This window comes from Zingiber officinale, chromosome 2B (genome assembly GCF_018446385.1).
Source record: "Zingiber officinale cultivar Zhangliang chromosome 2B, Zo_v1.1, whole genome shotgun sequence".
NCBI classification, from domain to species: domain Eukaryota; kingdom Viridiplantae; phylum Streptophyta; class Magnoliopsida; order Zingiberales; family Zingiberaceae; genus Zingiber; species Zingiber officinale.
This window is the reverse complement of record NC_055989.1, coordinates 94,204,643-94,227,212: the sequence shown is the minus strand read 5'-3', so window position 1 is coordinate 94,227,212 and position 22,570 is coordinate 94,204,643. Positions and strand designations below refer to the sequence as shown.

The following is a 22,570-nucleotide window of genomic DNA, read 5'->3' as shown; positions in this document are numbered from 1 at the left end:
TACCAGTTGCTAGTGTCTAGTGATCGAGTTGTATCATGCAACATTGTTCTGACTTTTGAGTTGGCAATGTGACAGTGAGCTTGGCGCACGTAGATTCTCTCTTTTTAATTATTTGCATTTAAGTTATTGTCCTTACTTACACTGCATTTATGTCCATTAATGGCTTGATGAACTGCCAATGATTTATCTTCTTTCCATATTTAGCTCAGTTTTTTTAGCTCGATGCAAAATCTCTTTCCATATTTTTAATAGAGTCAAAGGATCTTGACCAATTTATTCTGGACAGCTACAATATTTTTATAGAGAGGGAAGTTAAACTTATTCATCACCTCATTACCTCTGCATTTTTAGGGTTTAGCTTTTAAACCTTATCATGTTATTATATATTACCTAGCTATCTCTTGAAAAGCTTCTAAGATCATGGGACCTAGTTTAGGAGATAACAAGTATTTATCCTACTTTGAATTCTCTTATGTTATTGGATTCGATCTATATTATTATTTATATTTAAATAATTTTACCTTCTAAGTCTGATTTGTCATTTGTCTAGATAGACGTGACCCGTTGCACCCAAGGCTGCCAAGTAGGAAGATTGGGTAGGCAAGGAAGGTTGAGCTGCCGAACTGGCCAAATTGATGAGTGGCCCGAGTTGCCAAACTATTTAGCAAATTGAATTACCGGATTGTCCAGTTGGTAGAACTGTCGAGCAAGTCGTTACTGAGCTGACTGAGTTGTCGAGCAGGTTGAGTTGTCGTGTAGGTCTAGTTGTCGAGGTATGTGTTATAGTTAGATACAGTTTGTTTAAAATAGATTAGTCTCCTCTCTAACTGTGCTTAGAGGTTTGGTAAGATGTATATTTTGCAAGATACAATGATTCGACCACGTTTGCAAGTAAGCAGTGATGGAACATGATGAACTGAATAATACCTGAATATTATCACTAGGAAGAGTAGAGATTAAGGAGATTAGCAAGTGCGGAGTTGTTTGCTAAATGATTGATCGATTATTCAATATCTACTGCCTAAGGAAGAAATCTTCCTTTATATGTGCGCCAATCAAGCTCATATACAGGTCTAGTACAATTTGGATCTTGAATTTACACCCCTACGGAGTGAGTAAAATCTCAACTTTGGTGAGATTCGATCATTAAGATGTTCTCAGTCAAGTTCGAGTAATTGGTGACTAGGTCTAGTTGATTGAACGCCAAAGTCAACTAAGGAGTCATCTTAAGGTGATTAGTTAACAAATAAAATTTATCTATTGCGAGATTTGTATGCGTGGACAATTGTAGAATCTGAACTTAGGTGAGACTCAGTTTTTAGGATGATCATATTCGGATTCCAATGGCATAAAGTCACTCAATTGATGGTGCCTTCTGGCGGATACGAAGTCATCTCAATACGAAGTATAAGAAGAAGTCATAAAATACTAAAATAAACAAGGCCAAAAACAGAGCAGATGATGCCTTCTGGCGGTAGAGAGCGGAGAAGAACGAAGCGACAAACAACACCGTCGAACGGCGTCCATTTATTGCCCACTCGAGGAAGACGGCGGAGGAAACTCTATTGAGTTCGTCCAACTCTCCGAAGACTCCTCTGCCTCTCCTCCTCCTCCCCAGTTTATTATCTGCAGCTCAGCTGCTTCGCTCCGAGAGTAGAAAGGAGTACGAGTGGAAGACGAAACAGAGGAGACAGGAAACGAGCGCAAAGGCATGGAACTGCCGCCGGCCTGGATCGCCGGAGACGCGCGGGCGTCGTAGGCGCCAAGCTGATCTAGAAGGCCCTCCGGTGCGCCCAGCAGCAGCCGCGAGTAGGCCAAGTAGTCGCTCGCTGCGGCCGCACCCGGCATCGGGGGATCGGCTGCGGCGGCAGCGGAAGCGGAGGAGGAAGAAGGCGGACGGAGGCGGACGTCCTCGGGGAAGTTGAGCTTGGCCCTGCTGCCGCGGAAGGGGAGCGCGGCCTTGTCGTACGCGCGCGCCGCGTCCTCCGCCGTCGCGAAGGTGCCGAGCCACACGCGGGCCGCCTTGTGCGGGTCACGGATCTCCGCCACCCATTTGCCCCACGGCCGCCGCCTCACGCCCCGGTACTTCATCCGCGGCGCCGCCCGTTCTCCTTCTTCTACGGCGGCCGCGGAGGGAGCGGAGGAGGTACCTTCCATGGCAGCCAGAGCAAGCGATGGTATCACTATCGGCGGTGGTCAGAACCAGAATCTATCGTCAGATAGAAGTAGCAATCACCATGCAGATTGAAGTAATTAAATATATATATAATTAATTATTTATTTCTATATTACAAAATTTTAGATCAATAAAGACAAAGTTGAAATAATCCAAGTTTGTTTTGATGAAATCATACTGATCGTCTTCTCACAGATTCAATAGCATAATTTGTTTGTATCTTGATTTTTTTCCCCCCAATCAGTTTGTATTAGGTCATCAGCAATTACTCCCCCAAACAAGAATCTCGGCGTCACACTGAACAAGAAGACAAAGAACGCGAATAAGAATCCAACAAATTAATTAATTGCAAAAAAAAAAACAAATCTAAAGTTGAACAGAGGATCTACCTGAATAATTTTGATGACATTTAGTTGCGTAAGTTACTAGAAGAGCATGAGCGGATGTCGTGAGTCAACGTCGGCACCATTTCCGTAAACGCCTCCCAGCCGTTGTGTGAGCGAGTCCCTTTTTTTGGTGTCCTAGGACTCCGTGCACGAGCCCGGATCCTCTGGACCGCATGCAGCTTCGCCTGCGTGAAGTGAAGCCGTGCAGAAGCTTCTTGTTTGTTGGATCGTCTTCTATCTTTAATCCAGTCAAATGGCGTCTCCTTTCCAACTTAGCAAGGTCCATGCATCACTATTAATGATATTAATTAGTTAATTAATTATTTTGTTTGACTAGTTTAACAATTATTAATATGCAATTTAGGAGACGTCATACCTAACTTAGTAATTAAATGATGCATCATATTTTAATCTTTAATTAACCGTACACTTAGATGGATACTCATTTGACTAATTTGCTTTAATTACTCCATTACTGCCCAACTAACGTAACATTTGAGTGAACCTTGTAAAAAGTTTTGACCAAAAGAACAAAAGGCAACGTAAACAAACATGAATAAGAAAAAATAATTAATGATGTAAAAGTCTAATTTTTTTATCTATAAATAAAGCATTTAATTAAATTATTCCTTTAGAGGTGTATAATATATTAATATGTGTACATGATATCGTTTTCGAAAATATTTTCTAAATCACTTTCATTGTTTTTTAATTAGAGTTCGGCCAAGTATTTTTTTCACACAAAACTCTCGTGTTGAGACTTGAAAGTGATGAACTAGTTTGGCCGATTTCAGTATTTCACTTTTCCACTTCGAGTTAGGCGCCTCAATAAGTACCTTATAATCTCAATTTAAATTATAGGAAAATGACTGCCGAATTGAATTGACTAATATGTTTAGCCCATTCAAATTAATCGCGTCATTTGGATCGATCAGCTCATTTGGATTGATTGGCTAGCCCGAGCAAACTTGGTCATCCGAACAAATTAGATTGCTCAAATTGAATGGCTGAAACGAGTGACGAGACCGTTTACCCTACCAACTTCATCAACTTAACGACCTAATCCAATTAATATGATCAATCAACCCAACTAAATCGACTGAATTGACAAACCTGATGCCAAATCAATGACCCAAATAGAGGAGTTGCCCCTAGCTTAACCCAATCTAACCGACCCAATGTCCCCTGATTTGATCAAATTACTTTGCTACCCAACTTGAGAGATTGACTCGATCAAATCACATATAGCCCAATCAACCAACCCTATATCCAGCTTGGTCAGTCGACCTGGCCCATCCAACTCACTTGGATTGGCTCCCTAGACTGCTTGCAGCGTTTGTTCGCCGAGTTGGCCTAATGACTTGGCCTTCTCATTGTATTTGGGCAGGGCACCATTCTCAAAAGGATGAGTTTGCATTAAAAAGGGTAAAAACTTGAAGAAAAAAGAGCATTTAATTTCCTAAGCTAGCAATTAAAATGACTTACCTGTTGGCAATTTATACTAATGGTTTTATTTAATTTTTTATAAATGATAAGTTTATTAAAGTTATAGTCTAATTGCTTTATCAAATGTGTAAGAGTTGATAGATCTGGAGGACCTGACACCAGGTTAAACCTGATAGCGGATGTAAAGTCCAGATAGGTCAAAGAATGACCCAATATTAGGCGGGAAGTCCGGTTGGGTCCGAAGGACCTGACAACTAGTCAAAGTCCAACTGAGTCTGCGGACCTGATAACTGTCGAAAAGACCTAGTGGGTCAAAGGTAAAAGGTAAGTAATTGGGAGAAAGATCTAGTGAGAACACATTCCCCGGTTGAGAGAATAATAAAGGTCGGTCCAGCTTAGGTTTCCAGACACTCGAGTGGTCCGAACGTCCGAAGTTGGTTTAAAAGCCCGACCAAAAAATTTATCCAAAAACTGAGTTGGAGCATGTTGACTGACCAAACCAGAAAATTTTATCCAGAAAATTTAAACGCCTGAGCGCCCAAAGTTGGTCTAAATGCTCGTGGCTTTCACTTTTCATATTTGAAACGATCGAGTAAGATACAGCGGAACTTTAAATAAAATACAGAAGGACGTCAAGATTTACTTGGTTCGGAGCCTAGAACGACTCCTACTCTAAGGCTCACGCTCGTTGAGCGTTTATTTTGAGCAACTATAATCGCGAAATAGTACAAGAGATTATTACAAATTAGATGCACAAAAACTTATACCAACAACAAGAATTCGAAATTCGTAGCTCCGAGTCATCGGGATTGCGTTATGGCTCAGTTGGTCGAGACTGCCTTATAAAGGCTGTTGAGGGCGCCTTCAACCTCCCTGAGGGCACCTCCAATCCCCGAGTCAACTGCGCGTGAATAAGGCTGACTTCTTCGCCGCTTATCCTCTTGAAGGCGCCTCCATACACCTTAAGGGTACCTTCACGGCTGTCCAAGGCGCCTCAACACTCCTTGAGGGCACCTCCAGCTCCTCTGCGCACGCTTCTTCTGCCTTGCACCCGAGGCGCCTCCAAGCTCCATAGAGGACGCCTCGGGTACTGTTCATCCGAGGCAACACTTGTTCTTTCGTCCCTACAAGATACGTTAGCCCACAAAATAACAATATATCCTGCAAAACAAAATTAGCACATAATAATAACATACAAATAAATGTGTGACAGTCAATGGACTGTCTGGTTCTGACTTCGAATTTTCGACCGAAAACCCTAGGTCGAACCGACGCCTACTGTTCCCTCAGCGGGGAACACGTCCTCACCTACTCCACTCAGGAGAAGTTACCTTTTGTCAGTTCAGTCCTCCAGACCGACTGGACTTTTGCTCGGCGCTCGAGTCATCCGGTCTTCATGCTGGACCCCCGCTTCACGGCCTGTCCAGACTTCCACATGGTTCGCGACATCAGGATTCCCACCTAAGGTTACTGCCCCTAGGACTTTTGCCCGAAACTTCGACGCACCAAGACTTTCCGCCTAGAGTTATCATCCCCTAAGACCTAGGGTTACCATCCCCTAGAACATAGGATTACCGCCCCCTAGGGTTTTCCACTTGCCTAACCGTATCTAGGACTTTGCCTAAGAAACATTAGGACTTTTCCTGCAATCTCATTCAACCATATTAGATAACAACATAGCTTAACTTTGAACCCTTTGATATAATCAAAACACAGGTTCGATCGTTGGATGCTTCCCGCACCAATTCTCGTTGCCCGCTTCACATCCTATACTCCCATGGCAACGCTGCCGACCTCAGTAAGATTTTCGACCTCTTCGACGAGCTACGCACTCACATCAACATCATGAGGAAGCTAGGGCAAAGCTCATTCTGTTCCTCCTGCTCTGTAATCGGTCAAAAGATTGTTTCTTCCGGGAATTTTTCTATGAAAAAGGTCGAATTTTGATGCTGGAACCCCTAGGTTCTTCCATTCTCAAGCAAAAAATTATTTCTTCTAGCGAAATATTACTTGATTTGGCCATTGATCAAGAATTTCTTTCTACCAAATTGAGAAAAGATTGAACTTGGATGCTGCAAACCCACGGTTCCTTCTTAATTTTGCCTCCAAGATTGCATTTTTAAGCAAAAAAATTGTTTGTTTTAGGCAAATTCCATAAATTTTCTAAGAGATTGAATTGAAAAAGATTGAAGGAGGCACCCTTCAATATCCTGGCTCCGCCCGTACCATCGTCGACCTTTGTGCGGGCTTAGGCTGGCGCGGGGACATCATCGAGCTGAGTGTGGTCGTGGGCAAGGGATTTCTTATTGCCACCGGATCTAAAATCGGGTAAAGTTATGCTCTTGTTTCCATGTAAAAGTTCTGTTACTTTTTCAACTTTTCTCAAGATGCTAATTTTTTTACTTGAAAATAATCCTTTGGCTGCACATTTGTTTTTCATATAAAAGAGTTTCATTTTCTCTGATTGATTGTATTAGTATTTTTCCCTTTCACAATGCGCAATTTGATTGAAATAGAATGAAAAATTCACTTTGTCTTAGTATTTTTCATATGTTGTATTTCTCTATACTTGGATCTTTTTTATTTCAAAAAAAATCTGTTTTAGTGAATTTATATCAGTGAGAATTGACAAAACAACAAATTGTCCCATTAGACTATATGAGATTAATCGAGATTAATCGAGGAAGAGAGTCATCAAAGAAGGGAAAAAATACAATTCATTTAAATATAAATGAGGATATAATAAAGATCGAGCACAATCGCTTTGGAGGATTCATATAGTCGATCATACTTAATGAGATAAAAATTTGGTTGTTGATACTGATGTAAAACAGGGAAAAATGCTACCGACATTGAATTAATTTGAGTTGTATATGACACTACATATGGCTCAATGGGCTCATGAGATCCATCTAGCTGACTCAAATATCTATTGCACTATAGAAGTTGATGTTTGTTACTGAATATTTAGATATGATCATCGATGGCTTGATAAAATTAATATAGCAGACCCAAATATATGTCTTACACAAGTAGTTGATATTTGTTTCTTTCATACCTAGGTATAATAATCTAATCTCTGATAACTTTACATTTTGTTTGTTTCTTGGACATTTTTGGTTGACTCTTTAGCGTATTATCTATTTGTTTGTAGAATCCTGTACAAATTCTCTACTATACTACATTTTTGAATTAGTTGTTGGCAGATTTGTAATGTTTGTTAATGTCATTATCGGATTTAAATGGTCGTGACAGTTCCATTTGTTAGCTCATTCAACTATGATTATAAATATTAATATCGTTAAACTTATTGAAGAAATCGAAGGCAATTCTGTGAATCAACTGGAGTCAAAATAATGTCCATTCTGTCACAATCGGATGAAAGATGGGGTGACGAATAAAACTCTACTATCCATCAAATATGTTTTACGACATTACAGGCAGCATTTTTCAAGAGCTAAGATATATTATATCCTCCAACTTTTTTAAGAGTTACAGATATATTCAAAATCTATTTTAGACCTATAGTCATTTCTCGAAACTTTGCAAATGACTTTGTAACGGTCTCTTGAAGTATCTATTCAGCTTTATCTGGAGATATATCCTTGCTTGCTTCATCATCAGATGTCGATAGCTTCATTTGTTGAATCCTTGAAGCTATCTCTAAAGGATCTTCATAAGTCTTCTTCGGAGTCGGTATCCATCTCTTCATATGACAGTGATATGCATAATCATTTATCGCACCTCTTATCATTTCTTCCACAAATACATGTTTATGTTTGTATCTCGGTAAATCAAGGTACTCTATAATATCCCTATTCAAATAAATAAAAGAGAGATTAATAAATTTTAATAAAAAATAATTGATATATTAATAAAATTACTTATTTTTTATTTGCAGTGCTGAATTTATAGTCATATTCATCATCTGCATAGAATTAAATAAAATATTTATTGAATATATATCTAATAATTTTCTATATGAATTTGAGAAAATTGAAGATTATACCTAGATTCAATGAAGTCGAAATGGTTCTTGATGAAGTGTCAGGATTGCTGCTCACTTGTATGTAACAGCAATTTGTGATCTGGAGACGACCTTGTACTTGTATTTGTAATCGTATCAATCTTTGGAACTTCAAGCATAAAAGTTTTTGACCCAACAGTCGGATCAGATGAGTCAAAAGTACTAGTGTGACGAGCCTTTTTCATAACATCAAAAATTCTATCATAATAGTGGTGGATGGGAATTGCGACATCGGCCGGAATCGCTGGATAAACACCGGCTGGGATCGCTGGAAGGACACCGGCTAAGATCACTGCGAAGTTGGTGGTCAGAATCGCCGAGATCTGTAGCCCAAATTCAAGAATAATCCAGCTTAGCATGGTATGTTTCCTGCAATAGGAGCATAATTAAAATGTTTAGCATAATTAAAATGAGTTTCTATAGGTGACAGAAAATAAATTTTGCATATATAAACGATGACCTCTATAGAATTCTAAGAGAATATTTTCAACTATCATTCTTAGAAGTCCAAAATTCTAGTCCTAGAAATACTGTCATATCATAGTAATTTTAGAAATTAATTGTATACAACAAGGAGCAATGCACTATAGTATTATAACATACTGTGTCCGGGTTGATTCCAATTCCTAGCATCTTCTCTACCCATAAACTAGCATCTTCAAGAGTACCCCTTTTGACCAATGCACTTATTGATGCACAATACGCAAACACATCTATTGTATAGCCTTTCTCTATCATCCCATCAAATATCTGACATCCCTGTTCAAATTTTTCATGTCTAAAGCAGCATTTCATGCCTGTTGTATTCTATATCTTTCCTTCTTGATTTCTTTTAACACTAGCATCTAACCTTGTTCTTGATTGTGGGGTAGTTATGAAATGATTACGAAGTAAAGTAATACAACATGAATTCTCAACTCATCATTCTCACCTATCCCACTAAAATGCACTCCAATTCCTCTTACACCCAAAGGATCTACATGTTAGTTTAAGAATCTTGATTATCATTGCATGCAAACAGGTAATAAACAATCCATACATTGAAAACCAATTTGATATTAATTTAAATTAATTTAAAATATTAAGAACATTTTAAAATTTATTCAAAATGATTAGCAAACACACTAAGTATTACCTTCTCTAAAATATTTATCATTCTTTGATCTCTATCTCACAACTAGTGGTTTTCTAAAGGGTCTAGATGCATCGCTATATACCTTCAAATTCCATGGTTATCATATATCTTGGGTGGTAGGATCTAGATGGAAAATCTATACATATAACATATATGAGTATAGCATCCATGATAACACTGTGGAACTCTATCTCCATAGAGACCCTCTAATAATATAAAAAAAAAACTAAAGTAACAAGTAGCAACATGTAGAGAACTATCTAATTTCTGCTTCACATATTTTTTTAATATACTTCGATTCACAGTAAAAAAAAAAAGTCATTATGTCACTCTTAGCACCCTTTATGCCACCATACACATATTTCATTATCAGGTTAATAAATAATATTTATAAAATTCTAAATTTATTCAAAACTACAAAAAGTAAACTTAATTTATCAAGTAGTAAATACTACCTAGGCTAAAATCTTCATCTGATCAATGACTAAGTTAGTTGTCTTCCAAAGAATCTGGATGCATCTTTATGCACCCTAAATTTCATGCTTAGCATAGTATCTTGGGTGGTGAATTTAGGCTAGGAAGACTATGCACATGTGAGTTTGTCATTTGTGCTAACGCTATTAGACTCTATCTCTACAGAGCCTATAATAGCAAAAAAAAAAAAAACAAACAAACAAAGAGAGAACTAAGTTAATAAGAAGCAACTTGCAAAATATTATCCAATTGCACCTTCACATATTTCTGAATGGTATTCACATTTTTTTAAAACGACCTTTATCTCTCCTAGGATCCTATGCCACTCACCGTACACAAATCTTATTCTTCTCTTTTTATTTACATAAACAATCCTTAACAATTCCACTAAAGGCAAAAACAATTATAGTCTAAATCTACACTTGGCTAGAACCGTGTGTTCATCACAGTAACATTTGCTCTTTTACCTTTAATGCTTCTAGACCATTTGCATTGCACCTACTTATCCGAAGAAAATGTAATTCTTAACTTTTCCCTCACAGCCATAACAGTGAAAGCAAACAAGTTGCAAATCTTGTGATTCCAACTTACACAAAATCCTTTGGAGTGAAGTGGTGCATCATGCTTAAGTTTAATAGTGAATTGAATATGAAAACAGAAAAAGCTCTTGCCATTTCAACTGCCTTAATCTTTTTTTCTTACCAATTTTCTCAAACATCAAACTAATCGTGTGGACCACACAAAGGGACTAGAATGTGTGAGCATTCCTCTTTCATCAACCTCCCAACAGCTAAACTTGTAACATCTGTTGTCGCTATTTGTAGCATATTCTCTTTCCCAACCTCCTTAATACATTCATTAACATCTTCTCTGAGAATTCTCAAATGCATTAATGGATTTCAAAAAACTTATGTCTGAATGTGTGCGCAAGTTCATAATGCTTTTGTCATTATCTATGAATCGGTCATAATTGTGAAACTAGTTTTCTTCTAAGAATTCCTATGGGTTTGTTAATCTTTTTCGATCCTTACCACTTCTTATCTCTTAAGTAAAGGTTCACTAAACCCATACTTGGACCTTTGAAGTTTAAACCATATTAACCAATTGCATCTACCATAGTGTGGAAAGGCTTCAAGGAGGTTGCATGAAATGGAATACATGCCTCAAAATCATCTAGCAACATATTGGTCAACTCTATCCCTTTCTGCCTTTGCAAATTTATCTATAATACTACTTTCCCTCAATGAATTTTTTAGCCTTTTATTGCCCACTTTTTGAATTTCTTCATCCCATTCCCATAAATAGTAACCTCTTCAATTTCTTTTCCGAGTAACTCTTCCTTGTCATTCTTCTTTTTTGTTGATTCCGTGTATTCAAGGATCATTTGAAAGGGCCCGGTTTGATTTTGCCAACCTATATTGCTCCTTTGTATACGATGTAGAAGATATTGTGAAAGGGGTTGTAATTAGATAAAATTCAAAGCTTCAGTTGTGGAGTAAAACCTTTAGAATTGGATGCAATTTCATAGAAGAGACCAATGGAATAATTATTATAGATGGAAATGGAATTTCTGTAATAATTTACGATATTTTGGATCCATCATCCAATAAGAAAGAGGTATCAAGGAATAGGTGATCAAAATGGATAAAAGCTTTGGGAGTCTTATGTGATCATTGCATTCCCCTTAAGTAAGATTGTGTTTCTAAAATCTATAATTTATGGATTGAGTCTTGGGCTTTTAGGAAGCAAAATAGAAAGGATATCATGTAGTCGTGTGATCGTTGAAAAATTGTAGGTCAATCTGTCATACTTTATTAATTGAAATTTTTGGCTTTTAGGAAATATTTTCTAAAAATTAATAATGCAGAAACAATAATACTAAGATGAATGTATGAATTTACTAAAAATTATAAAATAACAAATACCAATATTTAAAGTAATTAGATATAACTTCAATCAATGGTCCAATGAGATAAAATAGGTTGAGATGGTATATATACGTAAGATGACCGAAGAGTCGAACGGATAAAGTGAGGCCAGAGAGAACATTAAATATTAGTTAATGTAATGAATTAACTAAATTACATTTGGATCATAATCTGATTCACCCAAGTCCTTAAGAATCTTCTTTAAGAAGTTCTGAATCTCTTTCAAGGGGAAAAAGAGACAAAACTGCATTTATAATACAAAACTGCATTGATGCGTCGATAGACATGAAAGACAAAAACAAAAAAGGGCCACTAATTTTAAGGATTTGACCTTCTTACCTTACCTTGGGATCTTCTTCTCCAGGCGATGGATATACGGAAGAGTTTTAAGTTTTCTGCTAAGAGGCAAAGTTTCATTAGAAGTTCCACGTGTACAGCCAAGAATAGATAACATAGGCAAAATTTCATTTTGCCATATAAAATTTTTTTTTTGAACTCCTGGACTTTCAAAATGACAAATTGTCCGCCAAAATTCATGGCAAAGAATTAAAAAAAAAACTCATAATTATGTGTCATTATTGGTGCAGTACCGATAATTAAATTTATATTTTGATATCCGCTAAAAAAATATAAAATAAAATTAGAAATTATGTATTTGACCTGAGTGGTAAGTATGTATGATACTTATTATTAGGGATGGTAATGACTCGGATTTAAACTCGACCTCGTATTAAATTCATTCCGTTCAATGTGGGTTTATATTTGGTCAAATAGGTTACGTGATGGGCCTAAATTCGTTGATCAGGTTTAGAAGTCGGTTCGGGATAGCTTACAGATTTCAATGAACCCGCCTCGAACCTGCCCCGTATAATAATAATAATAATAATAATAATAATAATAATATTTTTTTTATTCTTAGCGGGATGGCGAATCCAAATTGCTATGGACTTGCCAGGTTTTGAGCAGGATCAGGATGGAGCAGGTTGAAAAATTAGGTAGATTCAAGTTCGGGTTTATGTTTTTCTGGCGAGTTCTGGGATTGGCCAAACCGCATCGGAACTTGTTCTGTTGTCATCCCTACTTACCATGTAAAGTCCTAGTGGTGTTGGAAGATCGAACATTAGGCAACAAAATCTTAATGGATCAAGAAGACCAAACATCAAGTAGAGAAAAATCAGATGGATTTGGAAGAACGGACTTGATGAGTCAACTGGATTGGACATTAAGCAAGGAAAGTCTTGATGGGCCAATCGAATACTAAACAAAAGGAAGTTTAAATAGATCAACTAGACCGAATGTTTGATAGATAAGTGATGTTGTGGTTAAAGTAGGTGGGCCACTGACAGGATGGTCAGAGTAAAAAATGTGGTCAAAGTCAAAAGGTGAGTAACATAGGGGACCAAGGTTTGTCATTAGCTGGACCAAGAAATTAGCTGGATCAAAAAGTTTGCCCAACCAGATCCTCCAGTTGGTCGGGCCTTAAGAGCTGACCTTAGTTCACCCGACCAGACCCATCATATTAAATACCCCTTAGCCATCTATATTATCATATGTCATTTTACATTTTCTCCCACAAGAATGGAATATGGCAATATGAACTTTATTGTGCTCTATCGTGAGATATCTCTCAAATACTGAGGCATCGTATAAAGGTAAGCTTTGGCGTGATGCACCTTTCCTGTTTCAATTTATTGACGCTTGTCCTCAAAAATCCTAGAACATGAAATATTACAGACCTTCCCTTTTTGCGGTTGCTAACACTGCAAAAGGACAGAAACCAAGCTTCCAGTTTCATGTAACCAAGTGCAACAGAGATGAAGATTATCTTACAATCATGCGGAGGAAAAGGAAGTGAAAGATCAGCTGAAAGGGATATAGTATACAATTAAATTAGTGAAGGCATCAAAGAGAAAGATCGGTTTCCGCTTATGAGGAGAGCTGCACGACTTAATGAATGGCGAGGGTATGCCAGATTGTCTGCTGAACTGTAGGTAGCAAGCAATGGATATATAGCAAGCTGAAGGGAACTTGGCTCCAAAGCACTGCAACAAGCAGTTGGGTTAAACCGTATACTTTGTAAGAAACCTGGAGCAAGCATGATCAACCATGTGCATCATTGTATTAAGCAGTAAGAATGATCAGCCAATCATGGAGCAAAAAACTTCCTTCTCTCACACCTTCCTTGAAGCAAGCTAAAATCACCTAAAAGACGATGAATGGGTAAGAAGTATGTCTTTTAGGTGAATTTCTTGGTCCAGCTAATGATAAACCTTGCTCCCCCATGTTACCCACCTTTTGATTTTGACCACATTTTACTTTGACCACCCTGTCAGTGGCCCACCTACTTTAACCACAACATCACTTACCTATCAAACATTCGGTCTAGTTGACCTGTTTAAACTTCCTTTTGTTTAGTATTCGATCGACCCGTCAAGGCTTTCCTTGCTTAATGTCTAATCCACTTGACTCATCAAGTCCGTTCTTCCAAATCCATCTCTCTAATGTCTGATCTTCTTGATCCATTAAAATTTTGTTGAATAATGTTCGATCTTCCAACACCACTAGGACTTTACATGGTAAGTAGGGATGACAACAAAACAAGTTCCGATGCAGTTTGGCCAATCCCAGAACCCGCCAGAAAAAAATAAACCCGAACCTGAATCTGCCTAATATTTCAACCTGCACCGCCTTGACCCTGCTCAAAACCCGGCAAGTTCATAGCAAGTTGGACCCGCCATCCCGCTAAGAATAAAAAAATAAAAATATAATAATAATAATAATTATTATTATTATTATTATTATATACCGGGCAGGTTAGAGATGGGTTCATTGAAACTCATAATCCACCCCGAACCGGATTCTAAACCCGATCAACGAATTTAGGCCCATCACATAACCCATTTGACCAAATATAAACCCGCATTGAACAGAATGGATTTAATACGAGGTCGAGTTTAAACCCGACTCATTACCATCCCTAATAATAAGTATCATACATACTGTTAGAACTCCAAGATTGTTTTTGTGTGATCAACAAGTTAAGTTAGGCACTGACGGTGTTTAACCTTATGTCTAAGTGTGCAGGAGCATAGGAGCATAGGTAGTCGAGCGGAAGACGCAACTGGCAAGAAGGACGGCATGCAGTGCATCTGAGGGACGAGCAGTTACGGAAGAGTACACCGACGAACGAGAAAGAAGCATGCGATGATTCCGAGGGACGAGAAGCCGGAGCGGAAGATTGCTCCCGGAACAAGAGACGCAGCTAGCGAGAAAGTCGGCACGGGGTGCGCCTGAGGGACGAAGACTGCGGTTGAGTACGTTGGCGGACGAGAATGAAGCACACGATGATTCCGAGGGACGAGAAACCGGAGCATAAGCCCGCTCGAGAAAATCGGAAGTTGGGTTCGGGTCAGCCTTATTCCGGATGGCAGAGATCATCCAAGCGAGCTGAAGACTCGGATTGAGGCGAACTGAGCCGGAGCAGAAGACCCGGGCTGAAAAAATCAACGAGGTTGCGGAACTGTCCGGGGCGCCCGAAACTATCTGGGGCGCCCGGAACCCTTCCGGGCGCCCGGATTCAAAGTATATCTAGATCTCGGTCAACCCGAGATCTGTGCGTTGGAGATAAAGTTTTATCCCCCCAGGGTGCCCAAAACACTTCGGGGCGCCCCGACCAAGGATATAAATACAGCCTTAGTCCAAAAAATTCACATCAATACAAGCAATTCATTTCCAACACTTGTACGCTTTCATTTAGAGTTGAGCTTCTGTTTTTGCGCTTCATTGCTGTAAGAGGCTTCTCCGCCTGAAGGAGATACTAGAGTTATCTTCCTTGGATTAACAACCTCTTCAGTTGTAACCAAGTAAAAATCCTCTTGCCATTTCTTTCTGTTATGTTCAGTTATTTTATTTTTTATGCAAGTGTTATTCTGTTGAAAGTTCGAGAAGGGTTGTTTTTATTTTTTCAGGCTATTCAACCCCCCTTCTAGCCGGCTCCAGCGGTCCAACACTTACCACTCAGGTCAAGTACATAATTTTTAATTTTATTTTATTTTTTAGCAGATATCAAATTACAAATTTAATTATCGGTACTGCACCAACAACGACACATAATTATGAGTTTTTTTTTAATTCTTTGCCATGAATGTTGGAGGACAATTTATCATTTTTAAAGTCTAGAGGAGTTCAAAAAAAATTATATGGCAAAATGAAATTTTTCCTATGTTATCTATTCTTAGCGGTACACGTGGAACTACTAATAAAACTTTGCCTCTTAACAAAACACTTAAAACTCTTCCGTATACCTGCCGCCTGGAGAAGAAGATCCCAAGGTAAGGTAAGAAGGTCAAACCCTCAAAGTTAGTCGCCCTTTTTTGTTTTTGTCTTTCGTGTCTATCGACGCATCAATGTAGTTTTGTATTACAAATACAGTTGTCTCTTTTTCCCCTTGAAAGAGATTCGGAACTTCTTAAAGAAGATTCTTAAGGACTTGGGTGAATCAAATTATGATCCAAATGTAATTTAGTTAATTCATTACATTAACTAATATTTAATGTTCTCTTTGGCCTCAATTTATCCGTTCGACTCTTCGGTCATCTTACGTATATATATCATCTCAACCTATTTTATCTCATTGGATCATTGATTGAAGTTATATTTAATTGCTTTAAATATTAGTATTTGTTATTTTATACTTTTTAGTAAATTCATACATTCATCTTAGTAATATCGTTTCAGCATTATTAACTTTTAGAAAATATTTCCTAAAAGTCAAAAATTTCAATTAACAAAGTATAGCAGATTGACCTACAATTTTTCAACGATCACATGACTACATGATATCCTTTCTATTTTGCTTCCTAAAAGCCCAAGACTCAATGCATAAATTATAGATTATAGAAACACAATCTTACGTAAGGGGAATACAATGATCACATAAGACTCCAAAAGCTTCTATCCATTTTGACCACCTATTCCTTGATACCTCTTTCTTATTGGATGATGGATCCAAAATACCAAAAATTATTACAGAAATTCCATTTCCATCCATAATAACTATTACATTGGTCTCTTCTACAAAACTGCATCCAATTCTAAAGGTTTTACTCCACAACTGAAGCTTTGAATTTAATCAAATTACAACTCCTTTCACAATATCTTCTACATCGTATACAAAGGAGCAATCTAGGTAGGCAAAATCAAACCAGATCCTTTCAAATGATCCTTGAATACACGGAGGCAACAAAAAAGAAGAATGACAAGGAAGAGATACTCGGAAAAGAAACAGAAGAGGTTAATATTTATGGGAATGGGATGAAGAAATTCAAGAAGTGGGCAATAAAAGGCTAAAAAAATTCATTGAGGGAAAGTAGTATTAAAGATAAATTTGCAAAGGAAGAAAGGGATAGAGTTGACCAATATGTTGCTAGATGATTCTGAGGCATGTATTCCATTTCATGCAACCTCCTTGAAGCCTTTCCACACTATGGTAGATGCAATTGGCTAATATGGTTTAAACTATAAAGGTCCAACTATGAGTTTAGTGAACCTTTACTTAAGAGATAAGAAGTGGTAAAGATCGAAAACGATTAACAAGCTCATAGGAATTCTTAGAAGAGAACTAGTTTCTCAACTATGACCGATTCATAGATAATGACAGAAGCATTATGAATTTGCGCACACATTCAGGCATAAGTTTTTTGAAGTTCATTAATGCATTTGAGAACTCTCAGAGAATAAGTTGATGAATGTCTTAAGGAGGTTAGGAAAGAGAATATGCTACAAATAGCGACAAAAGATGTTACAAGTTTAGCTGTTGGGAGGTTGATGAAAGAGGAATGCCCACACATTCTAGTCCCTTTGTGTAGTCCACACGATTAGTTTGATACTTAAGAATATTGATAAGAAAAAAGATTAAGGACAGTTGAAAAGGCAAGAGCTTTCTCTGTTTTCATATTCAATACACAATTAGACTTAAACATGATGCACCACTTCACTCAAAAGGATTTTGTGTAAGCTGGAATCACAAGATTTGTAACTTGTTTGCTTTCACTGTTATGGCTGTTAGGGAAAAGTTAAGAATGACATTTTCTTCGGATAAGTGGTTGCAACGCAAATGGTCTAGAAACATTAAAGGTAAGAGAGCAAATGTTACTGTGATGAACACAGGGTTCTCGCCAAGTGTAAATTTTAGATTATAATTATTTTTGCTTTTAGTGAAATTGTTAAGGATTGTTTATGTAAATAAAAAGAGAAGAATAAGATTTGTGTACGGTGAGTGGCATAGGATCCTAAGAGAGATAATGGTCGTTTTTAAAAAATGTGAAATGTGAATACCATTAAGAAATATGTGAAGGTGCAATTAGATAATGTTCTGCAAGTTTCTTCTTATTAAATTAGTTCTCTCTTTGTTTGTTTTTTCTATTATAGGCTCTGTAGAGATAGAGTCTAATAGCGTTAGCACAAATGACAAACTCACATGTGCCTAGTCTTCCTAGCCTAAATTCACCACCCAAGATACTATGCTAAGCATGGAATTTAGAGTGCATAATGATGCATCCAAATTCTTCGGAAGACAACTAGCTTAGTCATTGATCAGATGAAGATTTTAACCTAGGTAATATTTACTACTTGATAAATTAAATTTGCTTTTTATAGTTTTGAATAAATTTAGAATTTTACAAATATTTTTTATTAACCTGACAATGAAATGTGTGATGGTGGCATAAAGGGTGCTAAGAGTGACATAATAACCTTTTTTTAAGTGTGAATTAAAGTATATTAAAAAATTATGTGAAGGGGAAATTAGATAGTTCTCTACATGTTGCAACTTATTATTTTAGTTTTTTTATATTATTAAAGGGTCTCTAAGGAGATAGAGTTCGACAGTGTTATCATGGATGTTATACTCATATATGTAATATGTATAGATTTTCAATCCAGATCCTACCACCCAAGATATATGATAACCATGGAATTTGAAGGCGTATAGATATGCATCTAGACTCTTTAGAACACCACTAGTTGTGAGATAGAGATCAAAGAATGATAAATATTTCAGCGAAGGTAATACTTAGTTTGTTTGCTAATCATTTTGAATAAATTTTAAAATGTTCTTAATATTATAAATTAATTTAAATTGATATCAAATTGGTTTTCAATGTATGGATTGTTTTTACTACCTGTTTGCATGCAATGATAATCAAGATTCTTAACCTAACATGTAGCTCCTTTGGGTGTAAGAGGAATTGGAGTGCATTTTAGAGGATAGGTGAGAATGATGAGTTGAGAATTCATGTTGTATTACTTTACTTCATAATCATTCCATAGCTACCCGCAATCAAGAACAAGGTTAGATGCTAGTATTAAAAGAAATCAAGAAGGAAAGATATAGAATACAACAGTCATGAAATGTTGCTTTAGACATGGAAAATTTGAACAGGGATGTCAGATATTTGATGGGATGATAGAGAAAGACTATACAATAGATGTGTTTGCGTATTGTGTATCAATAAGTGCATTAGTCAAAAGGGGTAATCTTGAATATGCTAGTTTGTGTAGAGAAGATGCTAAAAATTGGAATCAATCCGGACACAACATATTATAATATTATAGTGCATTCTCCTTGATGTATACAATTAATTTCTAAAATTACTATGATATGACAATATTTCTAGGACTAGAATTTTGGTCTTTTAAGAATGATAGTTGAAAATATTTTCTTAGAATTCTATAAAGGTCATCCTTTATATATACAAAATTTATTTTCTGCCACCTATAGAAACTCATTTTAATTATGCTAAACATTTTAATTATGCTCATATTGCACGAAACATATCATGCTAAGCCGGATTATTCTTGGATTTGGGCGATAGATCTCGGCGATTCCGGCCACCAACTGCATAGTGATCCCAGCCGGTGTCCTTCCAGCAATCCCAGCCGGTGATCATCCAGCGATCCCGGCCGATGTCGCAATTCTCATCCACTACTATTATGATAAAATTTCTTATGTTATGAAAAAGGCTCGTCACACTAGTACTTTTGACCCATCTGTTCCGACTGTAGGGTCAAAAACTCTTATGCTTGAAGTTCCAAAGACTATGATACAATTACAAATACAAGTACAAGGTCGTCACTGGATCACAAATTGTTGTTACATACAAGTGAGCAGCAGTCCTGGCACTTCATCAAGAACCATTTCGGCTTCATTGAATCTAGGTATAATCTTCAATTTTCTCAAATTCATATAGAAAGTTATTAGATATATATTTAATAAATATTTTATTTAATTCAATGCAGCTTGTCAATGGATGATGAATATGACTATAAATTCAGCACTGCAAATAAAAAAAAAGTAAATTTATTAATATATCAATTATTTTTTATTAAACTTTATTAATCTATCTTTTAATTATTTAAATAGGGATATTATAGAGTACCTCGATTTACCGAGACACGAACATAAATATGTATTTGTGGAAGAAATGATAAGAGGTGCGATAAAGGATTATGCATGTCACTGTCATATGAAGAGATGGATACCGATTCCGAAGAAGACTTATGAAGATCCTTCAGAGATAGCTTCAAGGATTCAAAAAATGAAGCTATCGGCATCTGATGATGAAGCAAGCAAGGATATATCTCCAGATAAAGTTGAACAGATACTTCAATAGACAGTGGCAAAGTCATTTGCAAAGTTTCGAGAAATGGCTAAAGGTCTAAAATAAATTTTGAATATATCTATAGCTCTTGAAAAAGTTGGAGGATATAATATATCTTAGCTCTTGAAAAACGCTGCCTGTAATGTCGTAAAACATATTTGATGGAAAGTAGAGTTTTATTCGTCACCCCATCTTTCATCCGATTGTGACAGAACAGGCATTATTTTGACTCCAGTTGATTCACAAAATCGCATTCGATTTCTTCAATAAGTTTAACGATATTAATATTTATAATCATAGTTGAATGAGCAAACAAATGAAACTGTCACGACCATTCAAATCCGATAAAGACATTAACAAACAATGCAAATCTGCCAACAACTAATTCAAAAATGCAGTATAGTAGAGAATTTGTACATGATTCTACAAACAAACAGATAATACGCTAAAGAGTCAACCAAAAATGTTTCAATAGTTCTAGGAAACAAACAAAATATAAAGTTACTAGAGATTAGATTATTGTACCTAGGTATGAAAGTAACAAATATCAACTACTTGTGTAAGACAGATATTTGGGTCTGCTATATGAATTTCATCAGGCCATCGATGATCATACCGAAATATTCAGTAATGAACATCAACTCCTATAGTGCAATGGATACTTGAGTCAGCTAGATGGATCTCAAGAGCCCATTGAGCCATATGTAGTGTCATATACAACTCAAATTAGTTCAATTTCGGTAGCATTTGCCCTGTTTTACATCAGCATCAACAACCAAATCTTTATCTCATTAAGTATGGTCGATTATATGAATCCTCCAAAGCGATTGGGCTCGATCTTTATTATATCCTCATCTATATTTAAATGAATTGTATTTTTTTCCCTTCTTTTGGTGACACTCTTCCTCGATTAATCTCATATAGCCTAATGGGGCAATTTGTTGTTTTGTCAATTGTCATTGATATAAATTCACTAAAACAGACTTCTTCTTTTTTTAAATAAAAAAGATCCAAGTATAGAGAAATACAACGTATGGAAAATACTAAGATAAAATGAATTTTCATTCTATTTCAATCAAATTGCGTATTGTGAAAGGGAAAAATACTAATACAACCAGAGAAAAAGAAACTCTTTTATATGAAAGACAAATGTGCTACCAAAGGATTATTTTCAAGCAAAAAAAATTAGCATCTTGAGAAAAGTTGAAAAAGTAGCAGAACTTCTACATGGAAACAAGAGTAGAACCTTACCTGATTCCAGATCCGATGGCAATCAGAAACCCTTGTCCATGACCACACTCAGCTCGATGATGTCCCCGCGCCAGCACAAGCCTGCACAAAGGTCGATGGTGGCACGGGCGGAGCTAGGATATTGAAGGGTGCCTCCTTCAACCTTTTTCAGTTCAATCTCTTAGAAAATTTATGGAATTTGCCTAAAAGAAACAATTTTTTTTGCTTAAAATACAATCTTGGAGGCAAAATAAAGAAGGAACCGAGGGTTTGCAGCATCTTAATTTCAATTTTTTCTCAATTTGGTAGAAAGAAATTCTTGATCAACGGCCAAATCAAGTAATATTTCGCTAGAAGAAACAATTTTTTTGCTTGAGAATGCAAGAACCTAGGGTTTGCAGCATCAAAATTCGACCTTTTTCATAGAAAAATTCCCGGAAGAAATAATCTTTTGACCGATTACAGAGCAGGAGGAGGAGGAACAGAACGGGCTTTGCCCTAGCTACCTCATGATGGATGTTGACGCGGATGTGGGTGCGTAGCTCATCAAAGAGGTCGAAAATCTGACCGAGGTCGGCGGCGTTGCCATGGGAGTAGAGGAGCGTCAAGCGGGCGGCGAGGGGGCACCAGAAGGTGGCCACCACCCGGTTCCTGACCTTGCACCTCCACGTTCTTCTCCGGTAACAACTCCGACAGGCGCAGCCTGCCCTCCCCGCCACCGCCGCCCCCCCCCCCCCTCCCGGAACACCTCGTAAATGGCTGGCTCCGGCTGAAAGAATGCGAACCGCACCGCCACCGACGACGTCGCGTTGCCCATCTCCCCCTAAACCGCACCTCCTCTCCTGACTTCTTCCTCCTAAAAATCCCACCTTTGGTCAAATTGAAGGCCAAAAATCCAACCACATTCTAAAACAAATGCAGAGAACTCGTCTCTCAAATTGCGGCGAGAAATTTGAACTCGCCGCGGGAGGAGGCGAAGGAGGGCGAGGTGTCATGGCGAGAAAGGCGGGCTTTTAACCTCGGGGACGCGGATCTGGAGGTAGTGGCCCGGGGATGCAGATCGGGAGCGTCGGAAACGAGAGGCGGCGACGGCGCAGTGAAGGAAGGC

The 22,570-nt window shown here is 37.4% G+C and overlaps 1 protein-coding gene across 1 annotated transcript; it reads right to left on the bottom strand.

Annotated features, from left to right (window-relative positions):
* Window positions 1–1,527: 1,527 nt before the first annotated feature.
* On the bottom strand, window positions 1,528–22,567 carry LOC122048463 (ethylene-responsive transcription factor ERF112-like). The gene is made up of 5 exons (XM_042610028.1): window positions 21,969–22,567; window positions 21,484–21,625; window positions 2,566–2,854; window positions 2,355–2,473; window positions 1,528–2,209 (listed from the first exon to the last, which is right to left on the bottom strand). The coding sequence occupies exon 5, from the start codon at window positions 2,155–2,157 to the stop codon at window positions 1,528–1,530; it is 630 nt and encodes a 209-aa protein (XP_042465962.1). The 5' UTR covers window positions 2,158–2,209; window positions 2,355–2,473; window positions 2,566–2,854; window positions 21,484–21,625; window positions 21,969–22,567.
* Between the last annotated feature and the right edge of the window lie 3 nt (window positions 22,568–22,570).

Coding starts and splice junctions, on each gene's coding strand:
- LOC122048463 (XM_042610028.1), bottom strand. CDS start 2,157: ATGGAAGGTACCTCCTCCGCTCCCTCCGCGGCCGCCGTAGAAGAAGGA.